The following is a 24,130-nucleotide window of genomic DNA, read 5'->3' as shown; positions in this document are numbered from 1 at the left end:
ATAGAAGAATTTTGTAGGTTCATATGACTGACTGATACTTTAGCAGCACTAAACTAGTGTATTTCTTAGGTATGATGTTTTCTTTATGTTTGTGGTGGCCTTTTGCATACAGTGAGGCCCATTCAAAGTCTGTTTTTAACTATTAGGGAAGCATATTTCTAGAAGAAAATAAACATACCGACATTAAGTGCCTCAGTATCAACTATACTGTTGGTAGAGGAATTGTGGCTAATAAAGTACAAAGATGATCCTTTATGGATGTCTTTCAGAAATTCCTTTCTGGATAATGGTTTTTTACATGAAAGTTCTTCAGCTCTGAATACTTTTAGGAAAAATACCTAATAAGCCAAAAAACTTTTTTTCTATCTTTAGAAGAGATGAATGATGAAGAAGACCATTCTCTTCCTCCAGAGCTTACAGAATTGCTGCATGGTGCAAAGAATCCTGCATTAAGTGATGGCCTGACTTTCCCTTTTCACATTAATAGAGGAGGACATGACACAGGGGGAGAAGGAATTTTCCCATCCAGGGATTCAGTGGATACTTTAATTAATCATGACTTTGAGCATTCCCTCTCAAAACACAAAGAACCTGAAGAAGTTCAAGGCAGTGCTGATGTAGCCTTGTCAATAAAGTGTGATGACAAAGTCATGACAGTGGCTGTAGAAAAAGATTCTCTGCAGGTAAGTGTGGTCTCTTATCCTCAAATTTGGGCAGGCTTTTTTGATCAGATGATTTTATTTGTATTTTGATGGAAAACAAGTAGTCTAAGATTCAAAGCAATTTTCACCCTCCTCACCTTCCCCTGCTTCCCTCCCCCCCCCCAGGAGTTTGATGGGGAAACTGTACTGTACCTATTCTTTGCCATAACTCTTGTTTCCTCTTCTCAGTAATGCAGTAATTTGTAGAGAGCTTTCTGATTAAAGCTTTGCAGGATTGATTCTGTAGAAAACTACTGTGTTCAACCATTGGTTGGTTTTTAATTTCTGTTGTATGATGAAACTGCTTTTGGTAGCTTTGTAAGGCCTGAATATTTCAATGAAGAGGCAGCTAAGGGAATGGAAAGCTGGAGGGTGAAACTATGTAGTCTGCTGTTACTATGTGCTATTTTATTCTGTCTTCACCATCTACCAGCTGACAAGTCACTTGAACCCATTTGCATTGTGGAAAATAGCTTGATACAGACTAAAACATTTTTAATTCAAGACCATAGAGTTTCTGTCAGTGGATTAATAATGAACCTGTTGTTTCCTTTGTTCCATGTTACACTTATTCCCTGTCTGTCAAGTATAACAACACTTTGAGATTGACCTTCCCTGGATGTCAGTACAATGAACTTCATTTCCTCTTATCAGTAGTCATGACCAGTATTCTGAGCTACACTTTAAGAAAGGGTCTAACACAATTTCAGTGGAGGTTGCAGCCATTTACAAAGCATCTTTGTTTTAGGCGAGCGGCTACACAAGAACTGAACTCTCATTGCTGGATCACTCTTGCAAAGCCAGGATGAATGGTACCCATTTCATTCTGGAGTCTTTGCCGAACAAATGTGGGACTCGAACATCGTATATCTTGGACAAGATTGTTTATTTTAACTCTGTGAGTATTTTACAAAGTGGAGCCTTCTTCTCTGCTGCACGGCATAGTGATACAAGGAAGCCACTGTAGTTAGCTTTAGCCTTCGCAGGAAAGAGGCATCCTGACCTTTTCCTGTTGAGCTCAAACCTAGTTCTAGCTACAGTCCCTGTATTCAAGAACGTATGAAGGCTATACATTCCATCTGACCTTGTGGTCAGATAGTATCCTATAGGAAAAAGGATGAGTTGAAGTTGCATGCTTTTACAAAATTACATGGCTGAACCCTCTGTACCAGTTTCAGAGAAGTTGCATCTACTTTCCTTGTGCAGTTTAGATGTGCCCACACTTAAGAAGTAGGTATGTTGTTCTAAGAAGGGATAAGAATGAAGTTCTGTGATTGCAGAGAGCAATACCATCTAACTCACTTACTGGATTGCTTAAGATGTATTCTTTCTTTTAGAATGGTGGGTGAAAAGGCTTTCATAAGTGAGGAAAATAGATTGTGCACGCTTCTCTCTTGTATTTTGGATTCATATTTATTTGCTATCAGTTGATGCATGTGATGAAGAGGCTCTGAGTGTTTTTATGTGAGTGATGACGTCGAGGAGCCTACTTAGGTTCTACCACTTTCATGCTGGCTCAGTTAAGACCTTAAAAATGTTGCGACTAATCTGGGTTAGGAAGTAATGACACATTTCTCTGAGCTTTCCAGTGCTTATCTTTGGCAAATAATGGAAAGCCACTGGTCCAACCCAAACACTGCTAAGGCAGTCTGATCTGACCTTGCCTGACTAAATCTGTAGAGCCTGACTTTAGTAAAAGTCCTAAACCGAGGCTGTAGATAGAAACATCTCCAAACTGTAGAATAGCATGTGTGTGGAGCTAAGTATTGTCTTTGTTCCTGTATTATATTCTGTTGTGGTCCAAACCAAAATTGATATTTAATGCTTCTCTCCTTTCTCCATCATGTCTTAAGAGCCTTGGTTACTTGCTTGAATTCAGAATTGTGCATGGTATCAGTGGAGTCCCAAAGAGGGATATGCCACTTCGTAGTGGTTGCTCTGTGTCCAGGAAAACAAATATGAAGTCTTAGAAGGATGGGGATGAGCTGTGCAGTTGCAGGGCATAGGTTACTAACAGAGTGAAGAAGGCTGCTAAAAGAAAACTGGAATTGTCAAGTGAGGAAATGGAAAAGTGTGCTAAGGAGGAGTGGAAGAGTTGAGTAGAAATTCAAATTGAAAAACAAAGAAAAAGACATAATTTCTTTGGATATGCATCTCAAAAAATAAAAATGCAAATGACAGAAGAGAAAAGCCTTTAATGACCCTAATACTTGCAGTGATTATTTTCATGTGTGCATCAAGGAAAACTGTAAGTTGTGAAAAATCACTTCAGAAAGCCATCTTTTCTAATTAATGTTGGCTATAGAAGTGCCAGAAATAGAATGGAAATACTGAAATACTGTTTTAGATACCAGCACCCAGACCAGCATTTTTTATGTCTTTGCTTTCTGAATTCTGGAAACAAACTAAAGGATTTTCGCTAAACATAACCTATGTATTTTCAACAGCTTTGTGTCAAGCGTATGAGATGTTCTTTTACCATCTTTTTAGCTGGTGCACTTCTTTTGGCTTTCACATTGTTGTGAATAGAGAAGAAAATAATAACTGTAAAGAGAGAGTGCTCAATTATCATCTAATTTTATGCCATTTGCAATATGCTATGTGCAGATTGTCATTCAGCTATCATCACCAGCAGAAGGCAGCAGCTTTGATGATGATGACATGGAATCAGGTGATAATGGATTTCCAGGGGATGCTGACGAGGGAGATGTTACTTTCTCAAGCTGGCCTGAAATAGCGGTATGTTACTCTTGGTTTTGCACCTGACAACTGAGAAAAACCTCTTGTAATTGGCAGTTCACAGAAATTACATTAATAATATAGCAATTAACTTGTCTTTATCACTTTTCCTTCCACTTCAATTTCTTGTGACCCTGCTGAAGGGTTGCACTAAGTAAAAGGAATGTGGGAGGGGCATTACTATATACTCAAATTTGTCCTTTCTTTGCTACCACTTCTAACTCAGGATGCATTTGTACTTTTATCTTTTTTGTAATTTCAGTTTAATTGCACACTGCACCAGCCAGAGAAAGACTTTTTTAATCCTGCCATGTTCTGGCCTCCTGAGCCACACATCACTAATGTGACCTTCAACATGGAGCTCTACAAAACAGATCTATTCCTTGCTCCCTCCCAAGGACTCTTCTCTGTTGCTGAAAATGGGCCAATATATGTAGAGGTAACAAACTGAAAAAGGCTCTCATACTAGCAAAAGCATTTTGCAGGGCTGTACAACTCATTGTGCAGCTGCCTTAAGTAGATAGGTATGTGCTTTTGGGGTGGTAGAGAACAGAAATTGTGGGTTTGATTTGGACTACAAGCAGGACAGTGCTTTTGGTTGACATCAAAAGGTCCTTGCAGAATGCATGAATTTAAGTACAGGGTCATTCTTTTCATATCTGCTTTACTGTTCAGAACCTAACAGTGGTCTCTAAGTTTTTGCTCTGACCTGGCATTTTTTGGTGAAGACTTCAGGGCTTATTTTTATTGGGTAATGTGGTTGAACCTCAGATGATAATGAAGGCATGGTAAAAAATGGTTGCAAGTGTCTGTCTTTTACATACTGGTGTTCCCAGGTTACATAGTTAATACAGGTTCTGATCTGTCTCTGAAGTACTTTCAAACACTTTGTTTGAAACACAAAAGTGTTTCAAACACTTTCTTATGCTAACGCACGGCATCTAAGGGTATAAAATAAATGAACGCAACAAAGTCAGCAGCCATAAGCATAGTGGCTCATTTAACACTAGTAGTTGTCATCACTTTTTCAGTGTATTGTGAATCTTTCTCATTCTCTACCCAGTGAAGAGGTTTCTATTTCTTTCGAGAAAGGTCATAAGGATTCATCCCAAAGTAGTTATTTTAAATGACTTTCTGAGTCTTTGTAGTATGATACAGCACTGCATGGTGGAAACAGAAATGTGAAAGTGGTATTGGAGCTCCAGATTCCTGTTTCCTCTCATTTGTAGTATCCTGCTTGTTGTATTTTCAGTTACTAGAGCAGTTTTCTGCTTCCTTTCTTTAAAGCTGCTGTCCATTTAAGGGCGTCTAGATAGCAGATGGTCTGTGAAGGTCTTTTTTTGTTTTCTTTTGTTTTTCTATTTTCTCATACTTTGCCTGACAATAAAATACCAGCTAATCAGTGAAAAGAGTAAGCAGCTTTGGCTTTGTCATATCCTCAGTGCTAAAATGAAGCCCGTTGCATCAGTGAAGCCTTCTCTAAAGGGATCTACTAGTCTCTAACACCCTCATTAGAGATCCTTAGCAAGCAGACTTGGGAACGATATTTGTGACCTTTAGTTGGTGGTAGTTTTTGTCTGTTCTGAAGATCCTTAGTTGTTTTCTGCCTAAAAGACTTTAAACAATGTGATAGTGAAAAGTTCTTAAGACAGCTGAAACAAAAAGAAGGTATGTCCTCATCATTGAAGAATATTCATTTATCATAATATTCATATCATCATAATATTTATCATAATATTCGTATCATCATACCAATGTTCATAAAAGACACATGATTTTTTTTTTTCATTTGGATAAAATCTTCTGCTTCCTTCAGCAATCTGAGGTGAGTCCCCTTGGCTTCTAGCTCTTGGAACTGATCTGGTTCTGGAGCTGTTTTTTCAGACACATGTGCTGATTTCTTCACCACTTGTCCTGGCAAACCCCCCCCTTTTTTCTTTTTTTTTTTTTCCTGTTTCTCCTTCTTGCACAATGGAAAATGTATATCAGTTTTGGACTTCTGTGATTTCATTTGTAACTGACAGACATTTTAACGTTGTTGTTGTTATTAAAAAGATAATTGAAATAATTTAAAAAGCAAACAAACCCCCCACTGCTTATGATCTGTAAATTATGTAAGCCTTAATCTGTAAGAACTTTCTCTGCTAAAAAAATTTTGTTGGCGTCTGAACATTTTGGCTTTTTTTCCCCAGATTTCATTTTCTTACCTTATTTTGGTCTCACCTTCCTACTATAGCTCTTTTTGTTTCCTCGAGATATTGTGCATCTTTTTATTTGCACAGTGTTTCATAACACAGTAATATATTTGTCCTTCATGTCATGTCTCTTTTCAAACTAGTTTACACCACCAGCTTCTTTCCCTCTCGTTATCAGTGCCTTGATTTTCATTCACCCCTCTTGTTTCTTGTTCTTTTTATGAAATAATCTCTTCTGGTTAGATGCTTCAGCTCATCCTTTCATCTTTGATTAATGCTCACATGGTGAAAAAAGGGAAATGCCATTCTTCACTGCACAGCTTAACATCCAAAAATGTCTGTATAGACCACAGGAAAATTTGGAAGGCTCTTAAATATACATGTAGCACGTAAGAACTAAGTACACATTTAAGGCACATTTTCTTATTTCTGAGAAGAAAATTATTTCTTGTGAAACTGTTTTCATCACATCATGTTAAATGGTCCTGTTATTTGTTAAGACTAGCATGCTTCATTTGTTACAAATTCCATTTTTTTTTCCTAATTATTCTGTAACATTTGCTGTCTCTATCCAGTTCAGCTGAAGCATATCAGTGCCCTCCAAGTTGGCGCTTTTAATTATTTTTCATTAAAGAATATCAATTTCAGACTCATACTTGACAATAAGTTAGGGCTTTTTAGTAGACTGCCCACACCCCCCAGTCCTGGAATGCCACCCGCATGTCAGACCTTGACCTCCACTCTGCCTCTGCATTCCACTCTTGGCTGGGGCTGGGTTTTCTGTTGTGTGGCTTTCTTTCTCATTCTTTTTCCCTCTTTTTTTCCTTTTTTTTTTTTCCTTTCATTTTTTCTTTTTTTCTTCTTTTTTTTTTTTTTTCTTTATTTTTCTTTTTTCATTTTCTTTTTTCTTTATTTTTTTTTTGTCAGTAAAGCTTTCAATAAAGGCAAAGGATTAGTAATTGCCTTTCACAGAGTTCTCATGATCTGTCTCACTCTGAGGGAAGACGCATCATCTCCAGTTGTAGTTGTAGTTGTAGTCAGTTGTAGTCAATCTGGGTTCATCCTTCCAACCCCTGTGATTCTGTGATCTGGCTGGATTTTATTTATTTATTTAAGATAAGGAATTGGAGTTGTTTTGCATGGTAATGCTATTAAGCAGCTGCTAGTTTTGAAACCATAGATCTTCCTCTCTGTGTGTGACAGCCTACCCTTAACATTCAGCTTTCAAAACAGTTCAACTGGAATGTGGAACTGGATCACTATTTTAAACAGATGTCAAAAATACAAATGAAACGTGCACTAAAAATGTCATTTTGGAGATCTTACTATGTCTTTCTTTTTATTGCAGGTGTCTGTGACTAAAGCTGACAGATCCTTAGGCTTTGCCATTCAAACGTGCTTTGTTTCCCCATTTTCAAATCCAGATAGAATGTCTGATTACACCATTATAGAAAATATTTGTCCAAAGGATGAATCTGTTAAATTCTACAGCACTGAGAAGTTGAACTTCCCAATAGCACATGCACAGAAGGACAAAAAAAGATTCAGCTTTGTGTTTAAACCAATATTCAACATCTCACTGCTCTTTCTTCACTGTGAGTTAACTTTGTGTACAAATAAAGACAAAGATACACAAAGACTGCCTAAGGTGAGTACTTTTTTTAAGTCTAAATTGATTTAAGTAATAATAAGTTGTGGGTTTTTTTTAATCTGAACTTTAATCTGAAGAGACTACATGGTTTTCTGTTGGATTGATATAATGAGCATATTTCTAGGTTCAAGATTTTATGGGTTATGATGCAATATGTTTTGACAACAAAAATTATAGTTTCTATTTAAATCTCATTCTGAGGGATAAATAGAAATTGCTTTTCATTATGCAAATGGTTCAGATTTATCTTTGCTATCAATCTCACATAACACCATGACAAACGATGTTATGTGTAACAGTAGGTATTCTTGCAAGTGCGTTTGACCTTCCTTTGAATATTGAGATCAGCTTATCTCAGTACAACTTGGGTAGAAAGTAACTAAGTACTGCCATGTCTGCTACATTTTGGTTCTGTATCATCTTGGGTGTTTTTACAGCAAACGGTCTTGCACTGCTCTACTGATTCTAAATAAAATTCATATTCTATCTGATATTTACAAAATCACCAAATTTTGTGTTATGATTAATGAATATGGCTTAAGTTCATTACCAGAGAATGCATTTTAAGAACAACTGAAGTTCAAGAGTAACACTCCTATAAATCTTAGAGGATTCTTAATGAATGTAAAGGTTGCATTCTGAAGCACTGTTTGGGATTACTTTTGCCTGTATGTCATACAGATATTGTTTGGAAGTTCTCCTATATTTTTTGGTAAACAACATTTGATAAAACTTATGAGATAGCTGTGCAGCTGGCAGAGCTGGACTGACAGACACTGCTGGTGTTTGAGTGACTCTGACCTCACTGTTCTTTCCATCTGCAGTGTGTTCCTCCTGATGAAGCTTGCACCTCTCTGAATGTGGATATGATCTTGGCCATGATGCACAACAAAAAAACCTTCACCAAGCCTCTTGTAATAACCCATGAAGGAAAACTAGAAGGTATGAAAATGGGCTTGACTTGTTTAATAAATCTAATATATTATATTATGTACTTATAGCCACTTGAAATGGGCTTTTAAAGAAAAGAGTACTCTAAGTATGAAGCATCTTGTAATCTTGTGGTAATACTGTGTTTATAAGTTGTTATTTGTTTAGACTTTTCCCTGGCAGAAGTTATCATGGCAGTTGTTGCCATCTATTAATGGTCATTATTGATCCCTGGAATGTGATTTTGCCCAGCATTGACAAAGGAATACCGTACTAAGCAACAAAATTGGTTTCAGAAGTATGAATACATCACTAGTGTTTCCAGCACTTCTTGTTGCCCAGAGATCAATAGCAGTAGTCTGTTCCCTGCTGCATCACTTCTTTATTTTGTCTGTAAATATATATCTAGGAATAATAGCAGTAGAATTACAAGATCTTGAGAATGCTAAAGCCCCAAAAGTTTGTAAAGCAAAAGGGTGGCCACTGGAAGGAATGTGTTTGTTGGTTTTTGTGGGTTGTTTTTTTTCTTTTTTTTTTTTTTTTTTTTTTTTTTTTTAAGCAACAGGAACTGAGAACTGTTTCCTGTTTCATTTAGTTTGAAAGTTTTTGGTGAATCCCTCTGGCAACAGCATTAGTCATATTTTGTTGCATTCATAGAAGGAGAAGGTATACATTATCTTTTCGTTTTTGTATTACCATGGCAGTTTAATTAGTAAGCTCCAGTGGCTTTATGTGCATATCAAAATCTTACAGTTGTGTACAAAAGCTGCTTGAAATTTCAGAATGCTTTTCAGGTAATGTCAAAGGATGGGGATAAGAAATTCTTTAACCTCCATTGTACAGTGTGAGATTTTTAGTTTTCAAACAATTTATAGTACCATAGAGCATTGCTATAGGACTTAAGAGAAAAGTGTTTCTATTTACTTCTACAAGGCAGCTTATGATTTATTTTACAAGTTTCTTGATAATACAGATCAATTCACAATGAATTAAAAGCTGGTAATTGATCTGTTGATGTGATACAGCTGAATCTCTACTTTGGCTTGATTCTGCGCTCTTTCTTTTTACAAAGCTCCCACTTTTTCATTTGCTTTTCTATTGGAGATGAGTAAATCCTCCAACTGAAGTTCATCTTTCAATAAACGGACTTATACTCTGAGCTCTCTTGCCCTTCTGATGTGTGGAGCATTGTGTGCAGCTCCCGTCTAGGACTGCACTCAGAATGTTGCCTTTGTGAGAGGCACAAGGTCTTAGTGTGCAAAGACGAGCTAAATTTATAAAGATTAGTTGCAAGACAACGATGTGATAGAGTATTTTGTTGTATCGTGGGTGATTTGGTCTAATTGTGGGACGTTCCATGGAAATCTCCTCCAGCATATCACAGCTTTCAGATGTAATACAAAGTGGCACATTAACAACGTAGCTTTGTTGGTATGCAGTTGTTCTGCAGTGAATCAAATGACCCCTTTCTGAAAGTAAAGAGCAATACATCTAAGATTTGGAGAATAAGTCACATTGCGTCACTGAACTGGAGAATTTACGTCTCGGAGGTGCTGTTCACAATTTTCTTTCACGTGAACAGGCCAGCTTTCATTGTTGCAGACCATATTATGAGTTACTGCTATTGCAGCTGCTCTGTAAGCCAAGTGAAGGATTATATGCTTGAAATTTCAAAAACCTTAGCAAACTAAACATTGCAAAGGTTTTTCTTCAGCCATGATCTTATGATTGTCACTGACTCTAGTAGAAATCACAACTGTCTTATCTGTATGAGACTGATTACTTCTCCCTTACTAATGTTATTACAGTTTTATACAGACTCACTTACATACACTTTTGTGTTTGTGCTGTGGATTGCTCCCTGGTTTCAGTCCAACTTTCCTCACAAATGTTACATTCAGTTATGTATGAACAAGCTCCCCCAAACCCTCTTTTCTCACCTGTTTCCTACTACTGTTCCACCTGTTTCCTGCTATCCTGCCAAGAGTGATTTGGAGGAGATAACTATGCGTTACAACAACTGAACGTAATGCAGTTTAAGAATAACGTGCTATTTGGATATTGTAGGCACATGTGTCTGAGGGTGTAATGCCCTTATAGGATATTGCTGTCAGTTTAGTGATGCCACTTGAGTTTAAGAAGCTAGAAAAACTGGCTTGGTTTAAGAACACTTTAAATAAATAACATTTCTTTTCAGGGTTTTTTTGCACCACTTTATGTTGCGCTTGGTTTGTTTTCTGGTCCCTGAAGATATAAAAATAAGTATTGGGGCACTGTCTTAACAAATCCTTTTACAGCTATTGCACTGAACACCCTCAAATATTCCCAGAATTTAAACAAGATCCCTAGGTTACTGGGCAGGACAGAAGTAAATTCTGCAGCTAACCAAACAAAGACTTGGATCTGAAGCCAGGATCTCTGGCTCTTCTGCTTGAGGTGGCATTCTTGGAGAAAGATAAGAGGAGCCAGTTAAGCAAAAAAAAAAGAGAAAATTCTTCATTTCTTAACATGTATTTACGTAATCACTTTCTGCTACATGCTGATAATGATGATGATAATGCCAAGAATAATAACTTTGGTTTAATAGCTATGATCTTTGATTCTCTGTGTGTGTTTAAACCAAACCAAACAACCCACCATCACTAAAAAAGCCCAACAAAACAGCATTCAAAACAGAATACTAAGTAGGAATTAAGCTAACGTGTGAATCAACACATACTCATGCAATTTGGATGAACAAATTTATATTATGCCATAATAGTGACTTTTCTTTAGAGAAGATAGCCACTTATTGTTTTGATTTTCATGAGTTAGCGTGCTGATATCTCATGTTTGTGACTGGTCAGTAGCCAGATCAATGTAATCGCTTTAGGACTGACATTGTGATCTGTGCTCATTTAAGAGCTCCTTATACGAATTAACCAGACTTAACTGCAGGTTAGAACTGATGTTATCTGGGTGGGAAGCTGAAATGTACCTGTCAGCAAATCACACTTTGCATGAACGTAGTTCATTCTATAATGTTTTTCTGAGGAATGATCAATATATGAATGGAATTTTTCTAGGCTGAGCAAGATTTGGACTGGTTTTCCTGAAGTTTTTGGTTTCAAAGATTACCATTAATGTATTTCTGCTTGATCAGATCCTGAAGTTTACTTTCAGAGTTTGGAGGCTCTTTGCAAAACTTTCTAATTTTTTTAATTTGTTTTAAAACAGATTCTTCTCTTCCGAAATCAAATGTGAGACAACCGTGTAAGTAACTCTTCAACCTATCTCTTTTAAGCTTTAAACCTTTGTCTAGTATTAGAGTAATGAGGAAAATTATATTTAAGCTTTCTGAATTATGTGTGTGTGGGTGAGTTTGTTAAATTGAGACAGAAGAGAATTCTGATTAGTGCTGCTGTAGGCATTCCTATTGATCTTTAGAGAGAAGAACTGTAATCATATCGATATGTGAAAATTGAATTTGGGAAAACACCACTTAGAACTTCAGTCTTAATGACTTCATTTGCCAGTGTGTGTTTTTCCCCCAACTCTGTCAAGGCTACCACTTCCCAATACAAGAGCTTCAGCAGCAATGCCATCTTAAGGATTTCCTGTATCCCATGGCAAGCCTCTCTTCTACGCTGCACTGCAATTGCTCACATCCTCAATTACTTTGGCACCAGTACTCATAGGCCATGCTCTAGATGAGATCACTGAATTGATGTAGGATTCATTTATTTGTTTTTGTCCTGTTGTCTTGATATAGTGAATCTCATTTTTCAGCATGGTCAGTGACTGGAGAGGTAGAAAGAGGGGAGAAGTGGCTCTAGGAGAATAAGATAGGAAGCTGACGGTGATTTGCAGCTAAAATCAGCGATGAATGAAGAAGAGGGAAAATTAGAAGGGGAAGTGCAAAGAAGGTTTTTTTCCCCTCTACTTCTGTCCCCATAGCTTTGAGACTGAATTTACTCTAAATAGCAAAGGCGATGAAAAATTATGCTTCTACTGCATGAGTCTCTAGATAACTTTCTCCTCTTCACTAAGTACTCTCAGAGGAGAGTATACAGGGCTGGTGCCTCATGGAAAAAGAACATTTGAGTTTAGGAAGTCCTTTTCTGTTTTGCATTTAAAAGTGACCAAGTGCCAACAAAGGAATGAGAAATAGTCCCATATTAGTAATGGGAGAAAGGCCTTCTAAGCCACTGTCCATCTAGTTTTGCACATGCGAACTTGGTCACAGGCACTCAGGCCCTTGCCAACAGGAACTGCTGGAAATGACATTTGTCAGAATGGGGATGGCACTGAGAATCCCAGGAGCTGGTGGGTGAGGGATATCGATGGGGATATCTGTTGAATGCAGGAACATACGTAGTTATTTTTAAAGTGAAGGTGTTGGTTGTGTTTTTAGAACTGGGATTCTCCTGAAGGATACTACTGAGAAGATCTAGTCATTTTATTTCCCAGCCAGCTTAGTCAGTAAAATGTTATTTGCTGGCCTAATTCATTCTGCGTACTGGGAGACATTAAAAATACTGAAACTAGAAATCCATTTTGTAAGAAAAGATTACCCCCAAATGGTTGATGAAGGAGTGTTTTTGAAGCATTTCTAATCACCAAGAAAAAAAAAGACAAAAGCTGGAAGTTTTTTGATGTTCAGCTCTGGGGCATCGTATCAAGGAACCAGATGCTGTTACCCTTGAAATGGTGCTGCAAAATTGCCTCTCCCCTAGAAAGTGATCTTGTGTGTGTGGGGGGGGGAAGTGTTCTATTTCTGTGTTCTGGAATTAATTTTAGTTATTGTTTTTCACATTTGGCAATCTTTTCAATTGTTTCTATTTATGTTTTTGCTGACTTTTTTGTTGGCATCTCTTTCCTCTTAACAGCAGTTCCGTTCTCCACCTAGAATTCAGACTGAACTTGTTGGAGATGTAGGGAAAAGTTTGCTTGAATATTAGGGCATTTAAATTAAAATAATCTTTTGCCAAAAATCCTTGCCTTTGTGAAGCACATTTTTAAGATAAATGGATATTTAATTGAAAGCAACTTATTAAGGGCCAACTGAAAATGCTCAGTTTTTGCAATGTGCTCCACATTTGGGTGTGCAGAGCTGAAGCTTTATTTTGTGATGTGGAACAGTTGGTTGGACGGAAGCCAGTCTCCAAAAGCATCGTTTTTATTTCCTTGATGCTAATCTGCTACACTGTTCCTTAAAATGGTGCTTAATTTACTATGAACTTCAACTAAAAAAAAAGCTAAACAACTTTTTCCATGGAAGTTTAAGGGTAATTGTTCTTAAACACAACTTGTCACTGACAAAATTAAAAGCCCTTATTCTGTGTGTTTGCCTTTTTAGCTGTGTTCTATGGCTTGGACACTCTGACTGTTGTGGGCATTGCCTTTGCAGCATTTGTAATTGGAGCCCTGCTAACAGGAGCGCTGTGGTTTATCTACTCTCACACAGGTAAGCGTAAGAACTCTTAGTGATCTCAGTGTAGATCATAGTGCAGGAAATGCAGTGTGGTATAAGTCCTTGCAATGGGAGTGGGGAGGGGAGTTAGCAGTAGCCATCCTGCCCTTGTTTCTCACTCGCTATTCTCTGTGAGCAACTCCTTGCAGGAGCCTGTTGGTATTTATGAGTAGATTGGTACCTGCCCTGCCTTAAAAGGAGATGTTGTGTGTTACGAAAATATATGTATATATTTTTAATCTTAAATGTAAGTCTTGAAAACTCACCTGGGGTCTTGAAATTAAAACTGAGATTTCCTGTGTTGTGCAGTATCATTAGTAGCATCTCTGTTTCAAATTAATTAGCATATCCATTAACGTACCCCTTTTGGTTCACATACTACTTTTTCTAATTTATTTGTGTTGGGTTTTTTTAAGTTACTAAATTAGATTTATGTTGCTCAAGATGTGATGTGATCACTGAGCCAAATGACTGAGAGAATGCCTTACTTGCTTTGACATTTCCTGAATATAACTAGACTTGAAAATGTTTCTCTTGATTATGTAGAAATTTTGTCCCTGCCATTTATTTTTCTGTTCATCAACTGTTGTACAAGATGGTGGAAGTCACAGGTAATCTGATTTAATTTAACTCAAGCAAATAACCAAAAAAGTGCCTGAAATTGATGTACTTCTTATGCGTAGCTAATTTTTCAGTGTCTCCTTCTCACATCTCTTTCCATACTATGATGAGTTATCAGAAATGCAACACCATAAGAAGCAGAGTTTGTTTAGGGAGGTCTCTGTTTTGTGGCTTGATGTGAACAAAGACTGAACAGTGATAAGGCCTTGCTTTGGGTCATGTGATCTTGGCTACCAGTGGATTATTGAGTATCTCAGGATCCCTGTAGCATACTGGACTGCCAACTACTTCCATTTTTAACACTGCAAGACCCTGCCAAGATCTTTAGGAGGTGGGGAGAATGTGAGGTCATCTACTCCAAACCTGTGCAGCTCTGGAGCCCTAGGATTGTCCTATAGCACATTACAGGCTACTGTGGGTTTTCCTCTGCATTTAAGACCTTATGGAAGCTACATAAGTGTACGGACCAGTAAGAATCTGGTCCTGTCAGGTCAGAGCTCCTGTAAATATTAGGACCTAGAAGCTTATGTTAATTCGGAAAAAATCTGTTTTATTTCCAGTTGACAGTACAGCAACTTAGTATAAGCATTTTAATACTCCCCAATGCATCAGCTGTGTATGAAGCTTGTTTGGAATTCAGAGGCAAATGTGGAAACTGTAACTGTTGGGATCATAAGTATAAACAGTATTATCCTACCCCATGTACTAACGAAACATTATGCAAGAAACGTAAGTGTGACTTCGATGGCTAAATAGGAAATAATTGCCAAATAGGCAACACATACTAACAAAAATAGTAAAACAGTTCTTAAATTAATATTGTTGGTTCTGTGTTTGGGGAAAGTTGAGATTCTGTTCATATGCAGAATCAACTGTGGGCACATGTTATATATCAGTAATAATGGAACACTCAAAAGCAACATGATAAATCCTTCACTAACAGCAAGGCTTGGACCAATCCCATTAAAATTATTACATTAACAGAGTAGATCAGTCATAGTTACCCTGTAAAAGTAGTGAAGAAGACAGCTGCCCCGACTTTGTGTTTAAGAGATGAAAATAAGTGGAGAAAAAGGCCTGACAAAGAGAAGAAATGACTTAGAAGAAAAAAAAAAAGAAAAGTAAGGAGATGCTGTAACTCATCAGGTCAGAGAATCGCAGCAGTGAGATGAGAAAATTATCTAGGAAGTTATCTGGGTTGGATTTTGAAAGTGAGCCTACGTTCCTGCGCGTGTAATTTTTCCATGCATAACAACTTGTATCTACAAAGCAGAACTTCAGCAGAGTACAGTGAAAGTTCTGGCAGGGACAGTCTCTTAGAGGACAACTGCTGTGATGGACAAGATAATCCAGCTGCAGTGGAAACATTTGGGAGTTCACTGCAGACTTATTAAAATAAGGAGGAAAAAAAAGTTATCTAAATATCATCTACAGAGTGGCTGTCTTTTGCTGTTACAGAATTCACCCTCTGTTGTATTGCTCTTTAAAATCTCATCTTTTGTTGCAAATAATGCTGAGTTTCTATTCTAACCTGTTATTTAGACCAAAAATTGGAAAATGAGTTAACTCTGAAGTTATATATTATAATGATACTCAGAGAATGGGGACAAGCTATGCTGATAGAGAATGCCAGCTGGGAGTGTGTGAAGTACAATACAGCAAAAAGCTACCTTTTTGCCAATAGTGAGAAGGTTTGCTGATATGATTTTACCAGAATGGCTCTGTTGGCAGGCTCGTTCTAGCATGGGGAAAGCTTTACATGTATGAGCTCCTTTATTCATCTGTATTGGCTGTTACCATCAAAATCTCAGTTGATACTAAAAAAAAAAAAGAACTAAAAATAAGTAGAATTTAATCTCAAAATATTAAGCAGGAGTTGTGTTTTCTTTCTGTCTCTCACATAGGACTTTCACTGTTCTCAGTGATTAAAATATAAGGGACTTCTATCAAAAGCATCAAAATTTTGCTTTAAAACTGTGCGTGGCTCTCTGAAACAATTCAGTATGGAGTTGTCTGAAGGTACATAGGTAGTAAGGGAGGAGAAAAGAGAAGCTGTGCTTGCAACCTTGGAGGAGGAATTTTAGCCCACCTTTCTGCAAAACAGTTCCCTACTTTTGATCCTTTGCCCAGTTGATTAAAGGCCTTTAAAAGTGACTGGCAGCAGCATTATTTTTGACTGAGAGGCCTTGAGAACAACGGGAAAGCAGCAGAGATTTGCTACAATTAGATGAAGAAACAAAAATTCTTGCAGATTGTGCAGTTTCAGAAACCCTTCAAAATTAGACACATAAATATCTATCAAGTGTCTGTCTTAATAGGAGTAAGTGGTTTTGTTTGGGAAAGGACATGCACAAATCTGTAAGCTAGTGAGGCTGCCAAACCTATATCCAAAGGTGTAAACAGAAAGCTGTTACATGGAATGTCAATCACTTCATACTGTAAGGTAGTGCTTTTTTCTGCTTCAGGCAGTGCTGCAAGTTAACAGGATAGAATGTTCCAAAATCTGAGAAGTTAAATGCATTTCTCCTCCCCCACTTCTTTTTTTTTTTTTTTTTTTTTTTTTAAATGGGATCTGATTTAAAATAAACTGACATAGCAACCAATTATATTTGGCAGATGGAGATAGAAAAGCAAACATTCAGACTTCCTGGACAGGGAGTACAACTGGCAGCTTTCCTAAGTGTGAATAATAAAGTGCATGTTGTCGCGCTCGGATGAGTAAAAGCTTGTTTACTGTCAATAGACATGTCCATTTTGAGTAGTCCTGGTTCAGTAACGTTGGATACTCTAAGCTGTTTACAAGAAGACAGATGGGGAATGCCTCTTTAGCAATAATTTACATTTCTTTAAGTCCATTTCTTGAATATTCTTTAAAAATGCTGTGCTGCATCTTTGCTGGGTGTTTAGGAAATAAGATGCAGGAGAAATCAGCCTGTCCAAGTACAGTTGTTGGTCTGTGTTTGTAATATTGCAGTGACAAAGTTTCTTTTCTTCCGGTCTTTGAAAATTTATTCCACAGCTGATTGGGGTGTATGGGAGCTGCCAATAATGCTCTAGAGATGAAGTACTGAAGAGGAAATTGAATTCCAGCGGGGGATGCCAGTGAGGGAGGGGGCTGCCATCCCAAACTGAAGGGAAGTGCCTGTAGGACGCTTCCAAGAGAAACTGAAAGGAGCAGGTAGCGTCATAGGGATTGCACAGAGGCCGACATGCCTGTCACTTTTCCGTTAAAAAAAAAAAAATATATATATATTTTATATATATATATATATTTTTTTTTTTTTATAATAAAAATACACACTTAGCTTGTAAATGAATTTCTGGTTAAATACATCCAGATTGCTCTGACACGCTGATGCAGAGCTGTGTAACTGTGGTTTGTAAATGGGAGACAGCGGGGGGAGGCTGGGGCCCCACTAGGGGAGCCCAGCCAGAGCTGCCTCCTCCAACGCTGCCAGCTGGGGTTAGCCCTTCGCTGCCTTCTGATGATTTTCCTTCTCTTTAGTGAAAGGGAGTTTGTTTATTCCTGCCTCTGTAAATATATCCTTTTGTACGAAGGAAGGAGGGCTTATGCACAAACAACTGGAGAAGGGAGCAGCTAGGAAGGAGAAGCTATCCAAACAAGGCTTATGAAAGTCTTTGCAGTACGGTAACACAAAACGCTGATTTGGTGCAGCTTATTCTGATGAGTTACAAAGCTGTTTCTAATGCAGGTTAGGGGTGAAACACATTTTATGTGTGGATGGCTGGGGGTGGATTCTGACTTGTTGCCTGTAAGCAGAAATCTGCATTTTGCTGATGAGCTATGTGGATATTTCTTACCCTGTAGAGAACAGAATCAAATCTGCTCACAAAAGCCAAGGCTGTACTTCATGTCTGTGAGGGTGAGACTGATCCTCCCACACAACATTTCATTGGCCTCCTGGGCAATGAATTTTAGCGGTTTACTTGTTTTTTTTCTTTCCCTTCTGCCTTCCCCGTCCCAAGAGCAGCAGGGTGCAAGGCAGGTCTGTGTGCTCCAGGGCTGTGCCTGGGCTTACAGCTGTGGCTGCAGCACAAGCTTGCAGTGACCCCAGCAATTCCTGTTACAAAGAACGCTTGCAGCCTCTGCTGTGAGAAATCCTCAGACCTCCCTTGTTCAGAGTAGACTCTGAGGGCTCTGCAGCCAGCAGAAGTATGTTTTCTTCATCCGGTGGAAATCTGTTGGCTTTGGCCTGAGATGCAAGACATTAAGAACATGCAGCCCCGAGGGTCCCTTCTTGAGGAGCACAGGATGCTAGAAGCAAGGGCATGAAGTATGCCGTGAGGCACCTATAGGAGAACCTGTCCTTGTTCTGTGACCCTGTTATTGATGTGCTTGCTATGAGTAGGAAAGAAGAATTGGACTCCACCTTTCTTCAGCTACTGGCAGACCTTGCCCATGGGATCAGATAACCTCGGGCAACACACAGGGCGGGAGTCTGCAGCCTTCCTAAGCTCATGAGGCTGGAGATCCACCAGTCTTCGGCTTTCCTGATTATTCCTGCCTGTGATCCAACAAAATATTTCCTTCTTGCAACTTCACTGGCAGAGTGACTGTGTGCTGCTGGCTGCTGTGGGTTGTTTCATGGCTTTGCATGGCAGTTATTTCTCTGCTACTGTGCTGAGATCTCTGACTTAACCTCCAGACAATGATTATAGAATCATAGAACAGTTTGGGTTGGAAGGGAACATAAAGATCATCTAGTTCCAACCCCCTGCCTTTGCAGGGGGGCAGTGGCAGTGTAAATCACATAAACTTCATTTTCACATCTGTTCTAAAGAGGCTATTTTGTAATATTGCTACAAAAGAGGTTACAAAAGTGAGCACTGAAACTTTAAAATAAATAACTGGGGCTTTTTTGTATATATATTATTTATGATTTCCTATGTGGCCTCAATGTGATATTTTGGGCATTTACTTTGTGACACAATGCAGTAAGAGCTGGATTTCTTCCAGAGGATCCCTGCCACATATGCAGAAGGGACATGAAGAGAGCAGACGAAATCTAGGTTTTACCAGGAGGCATAAATCTGTCTTTAACTCCTGAGTGCTTGATTTGGCAATCCAGATAACAAAGAGCTTTTAATTTATTGTCAATAAACAATTTACAAGAAGTGGTGAGGCTTGTTCTTACTGAGTTGTAAGTGCTGCACATACTGTGGCAGCTGTAAGGGAACTTCCTACATGTTACGTTCAGAGTACATCAAGTCAAGATTGCAGCATAGCCCGTTGTTTTTCTACACTAGGAAATGGATCATGTCTCAGGATATGTGGTACCCTGCTGACTGATGAACTTTGTCTTTAGCTCCAGCTTCTCGATTACAGCAAATGCACTCTTCTGTGAATTGGCGTTGGAACAAAAGTCTGCATTTCACTGGCCTTTCTCCATATAACAGAGAAAGCTGTGATGTTGTCAATCACGTAGCAAGACACACCTGAGTGATGGCTGACAGCAGAAGGTGAACAGTGTCCATCTTGGTCATTTCTATCTGCTGCTTTTACAGTGATTAAGAAAAAAAACAATACTGTTTTCCCCACGTGCATAGCGATGCTGAGGTAACGAAGTATGGTAGCATCTTCAGCAGTACTCTGAGATCTGTCACCCAAAGCATTAGTTGTATGGAAATAAAAACCACCAGAAGAGAAAGACTGGGAAGGAATGGAATATTTTCTGTCACAACTAACACTTTGCACTTCTCTCCCTCCATCTCCTTTTTTCTCTCCCTTTTCCCTCAGGGGAAGCAGCTGGAAGACGGCAGGTCCCTACATCCCCACCAGCCTCTGAGAACAGCAGTGCAGCGCACAGCATTGGCAGCACGCAGAGCACTCCTTGTTCCAGTAGCAGTGCAACCTAACTGGGGAGAGCAACACTGAGGAACAGCATAGGAGTGCAGAGGTTCAAAGGACTGTGTGTTGCTGACATCAGCGTTTTAATGCTCAAAGTTTGGTTCCTTTATGAAAACGTGAGGATAGATTGTTCTACAGAAAAAAAGACTGATTTTCTTTTGGGGAAGCCACTATGTGCATGTGTGTGTACACGTGCACACAATGCATGGGTAAGCACAGCCTTTTGGATCTATAGCGTGTTATGCTACATGTGACAAAGCTACTAATGTTACAGTACTGCAACCTGTTCTAGGGGTCTCTTGGCCCTCAATGTGAAATCTTTGCCAGTTTGGAAAAATGCTGCTTTGTCTATATGACTCTTTTTCCCTAAACTGTCTCATTGACACAAGGTATTCATTAAGGGAATTCAAAAAGATAAGCAGAACAAAAATTATCTTAGGTCAAAAGATTTCTATTTGTCTAAACGAGAAAGCCTGAAGGTGAAATCTCTTTGATTAATAACATGTTATTACTTCAGCTATGTTAGCAACTTATGAGTAACCTTTGTTTTGTTAAGCTTACAGCTACAGCATCTCATTTGCTTTTCTGTTGTGTTTGCAGCCTCAGGTTTGTTCCAGTTATTTCTGTTTTAATGCACGTTGATTTGGTAATGGGAGAAGAGCATGCTCTAACATTCCCTTCCCTCTTTTCCAGGCCAAAGCTCTATAATGAGAGATTTTTTTTTTAATCTGCTATACCAAATATAAACACACACAAACAGTAAGATAAATAACGTTCTTGTGCACTAGTATAAATGTGTGTGTACATTTAATGGCAGTGTCCTTATACAAATAGATGTATATCTCAACATTTAGATCCAAACTTGTTATTTCAACAACTGCAAAATTAGTTGAGCGTTCCTTCCATATGTAAAACATAAAATGCATATGTATGAAACAGCAGGCACATTGGTTCACAATGGGTAGATAGAGGAGATTAAGAAAAAAAAGGTGATGGTGGTTCTACTCCTTTAGCTCCCCTCAAATTCCCTTTGAAATAAAAGATGATTTTGAGAGGGTACAGAGAATGTGCAGTAAAGCCTATTGTTTTTGTAAAATGCCACCTATGAAACTAAACTATTCTCTGAAGTATGCAGTTGTTTGTGCCAAACCATTGTATGAAGATTGCAATCCAGTAGTCCCAAAATAATGTTGAAATGCAGAAAGCACAAAAAGGTACTAATTGTCTCAGTGATTTTTTTTTTTTTTAGTGAATTGCCATAGCTTGACCTTTGACTAGATGCCAAATGAGAAGAAACAATAAGTAATTTTTAATGTGTGATTCTTTGACTGTTATGTTGCCACTTTGTAATTTTAATGTGTCCTACTGATCCTTCTCCTTTAAGGAAAAATGAGTGTTGTTTTCCTCTACAAGTGGGGTAACTAACTTTCATTAATTTCAGTAAAGATTACCTGTGTTTTGCAAGAGGAGAAGGGAATTGATTACACTAGAGTGATAGTCTGCTCTGAAGTCTGAGCTGCAGATTTCTTTTGCTGATTCTACACTTGTGCCTTGCTGATGCGAGGGTGGTCAAAGTGCAAGATATGCAATGGATGTTAAATGCCCAGAGCTGGGTAGAAGAATATTGCTCAATTTGAACCAAATTTGTTACTAATCCTGCAAACATTCATGCCTGTGGGTAGCTACGTGCATCATCTTGATGGTACCTGAGCGTGCTCAGCTCTACAATTTACTGGCATTCTCAGAGTCTATAGAGACATCCAGTGCAGAGTTAAGCACGTGAAAAGCTTATGTTGCCATAGGTTTTATGTTACCAAGCCAATGAGTTTTCCTGGAAACATCAGCAGGAATTGTCATGCAAGTGTAGTCGTACCCATGCACAAGAGTGTGCGGGATTGGTTCTGATAAGAGGATGAAGGTGCTACCTGTGTGGTCAAAAAGAAAGTGCTTTGCCCTAACCTTCAGCAGAATGTATTGTAAAAGCATATTCTATGTGTAAAGTCTTTAAAGATGTCTTCAAAGAAGACTAGAGTCTTTAAGTTCAATCATAGCTATATTTTACTACATTAAATTTGTGTATAAAGATATATTTAAATGTTTTAGATAAATGTAAGTTACTCTATATGAAATGTTTAATTTCAGTTACTGTGAAATTTACATACTCTGTAAATTCTTTCCTTGTTTTAACCCTTTCCTTCAGATATTTTATTGAGTAGTTTCTCATAAGAAGTTTTAAATTTGGTTGTTGGGAGGGATGGGTGAAAAACTTCTATGTAAAATAGATAACTATATTTTTGAGGGAAACGTGCTGCATTAAGAATGTTTTTATAAAAAAAATACTCTAATTTTAAAATGATGTAGAGATTTATATTTACTGTTGGATAAACCAAAAATATATAAAGTTCAAAGATTCAGTTTATTGGCTTTGATTTCAAATATTTTAATGAACTGAACTTAGTGTACTTAGCTGTTTAATTCAGAAATTTTAATCAATCTGAATTAATTGGCTATTGGAGATTACCAAAAATACATGCAATTCTTCAGCAGATGGAAGAGGCGTTTCTGATTCAAGAGAGAGAGGGAACTAAAATGGGCGTTCCAAGTTAATAGCTTTATTACAGAAACCGATAGTACTTTCCAGCTATTAAGTTGCCTGTGATTCAGAGTACTGATACACCTGTAAGCTCTGCTTTTGTAACAGCTCTTCATGTCTACTGCAAGTCTCTGTATTTGGTGTGGCAAGCTATCTGAATACGTAACTGCAAAGTCACTCATTCTCAATGCAATTGAAGCTGGGCTTGTCACACTGAATTTCATGTGGCAAATGTCTGCCTGTTGTGGAAAGCCACCGGGACATCTGTGTACTACTGATGTCCCAGCACACGCCTTTAAAGCAGGGCTTCAGGGGGCTGCCTGCATGCTGGCTCATCACAGTGGCAACTTTTAGCCTAATCAAATTCACTCCAAAGGAACTTCTTATGCAACAATGGGAGGACTGGGTTTAAAAGGGACACCTTTTCTCTGAAAGCTATCAGTAACATACTTAAACTCCAAACCATACTGCTTGTTGTGACATTTGCTGCCTAATCACTAACCTGTTAGAGCCTCTGGTGTTGGACATTACTATATTGATGTTTCAAGAAGTCAGAGCTTTCTGTGTTAGAATGTTTTTGTAGTGTTTCCCGCATGGAAACGGATTTTCCAAAATGTCTGTAGATGTCGATGATTGTAAACGTTGCCCTGCCTTTTTCTAACCATTTCTTGTATGTATGTATGTACCATTCTTTCTGTTACGTATATCTACCTCACGCTTCACAAGAAGACTGTACTGTTGGTTGTGCTGACAGCCCTTCCTGTGAGGTGACTGATCTGCCATCTTGTTGTTTGTCATTTTGGGGATGTTCATGGAGTTAACCATATTTCGCTGCCATGTACCTACCAGTTCCACACAGTATTCTCACCTTTAAATGGATAAGTATATTTCTTTAGGATCCAAATGCCAGATGTTTTTAAAATCCAAGAACATTAGAAATGTACTTGCTAATACCTGTGGCCAGTCAGAACATCCCATTTGTACTACACTTTATGTTCAGTATTTCAGAGACTTGTGGAAAGTGCTTAGTTGTGAAGTTTTGATAACCACAGTTTCGTGTCATCTTAGTCTCTTGTGCACAATAAAGTATATATCAGTTTATTAACAGTTGATGCTGTGATTGATTTATTTGAAGCAACTAATATCAACAAACTGTGAAAAACAGTTGGCTGAGATCTGTGTTGCTGCCTGTTTCCTCCTCTTCCATAAACTTCAGTGAAAATTGTGGTTAAGGCAGGATTTGATTTTGTCATATTTTTCTTTTTCTCCTTTCTTTGTTCTTTTATTCAGTGACTTTGGTTGCCTTCTCAGTATCACGGCTGCTTGCAGAAGGCAGTAGACATATTTAGTTGATTGCTGCCATTTTTCACTCCAAGTCC

At 38.2% G+C, this 24,130-nt stretch overlaps 1 protein-coding gene across 2 annotated transcripts in view; it reads left to right on the top strand.

Annotated features, from left to right (window-relative positions):
• Positions 1 to 23,858, top strand: part of TGFBR3 (transforming growth factor beta receptor 3) — a 117,496-nt gene extending 93,638 nt beyond the window's left edge. For both annotated transcript variants that reach the window (XM_048944777.1, XM_048944776.1), the window contains 9 exons: positions 373 to 683; positions 1,450 to 1,599; positions 3,309 to 3,440; positions 3,703 to 3,879; positions 6,984 to 7,283; positions 8,111 to 8,228; positions 11,433 to 11,468; positions 13,555 to 13,662; positions 20,048 to 23,858. In XM_048944777.1, coding sequence (XP_048800734.1) covers positions 373 to 683; positions 1,450 to 1,599; positions 3,309 to 3,440; positions 3,703 to 3,879; positions 6,984 to 7,283; positions 8,111 to 8,228; positions 11,433 to 11,468; positions 13,555 to 13,662; positions 20,048 to 20,166 — 1,451 coding nt within the window. In that variant the 3' untranslated portion in view covers positions 20,167 to 23,858. The remainder of the gene's footprint in view (positions 1 to 372; positions 684 to 1,449; positions 1,600 to 3,308; positions 3,441 to 3,702; positions 3,880 to 6,983; positions 7,284 to 8,110; positions 8,229 to 11,432; positions 11,469 to 13,554; positions 13,663 to 20,047) is intronic.
• The last annotated feature ends 272 nt before the right edge of the window (positions 23,859 to 24,130 follow it).

The sequence above is a fragment of the Lagopus muta genome, chromosome 5 (genome assembly GCF_023343835.1).
Source record: "Lagopus muta isolate bLagMut1 chromosome 5, bLagMut1 primary, whole genome shotgun sequence".
Lineage (NCBI taxonomy): Eukaryota > Metazoa > Chordata > Aves > Galliformes > Phasianidae > Lagopus > Lagopus muta.
This window is presented reverse-complemented; position numbering and strand designations above follow the sequence as displayed.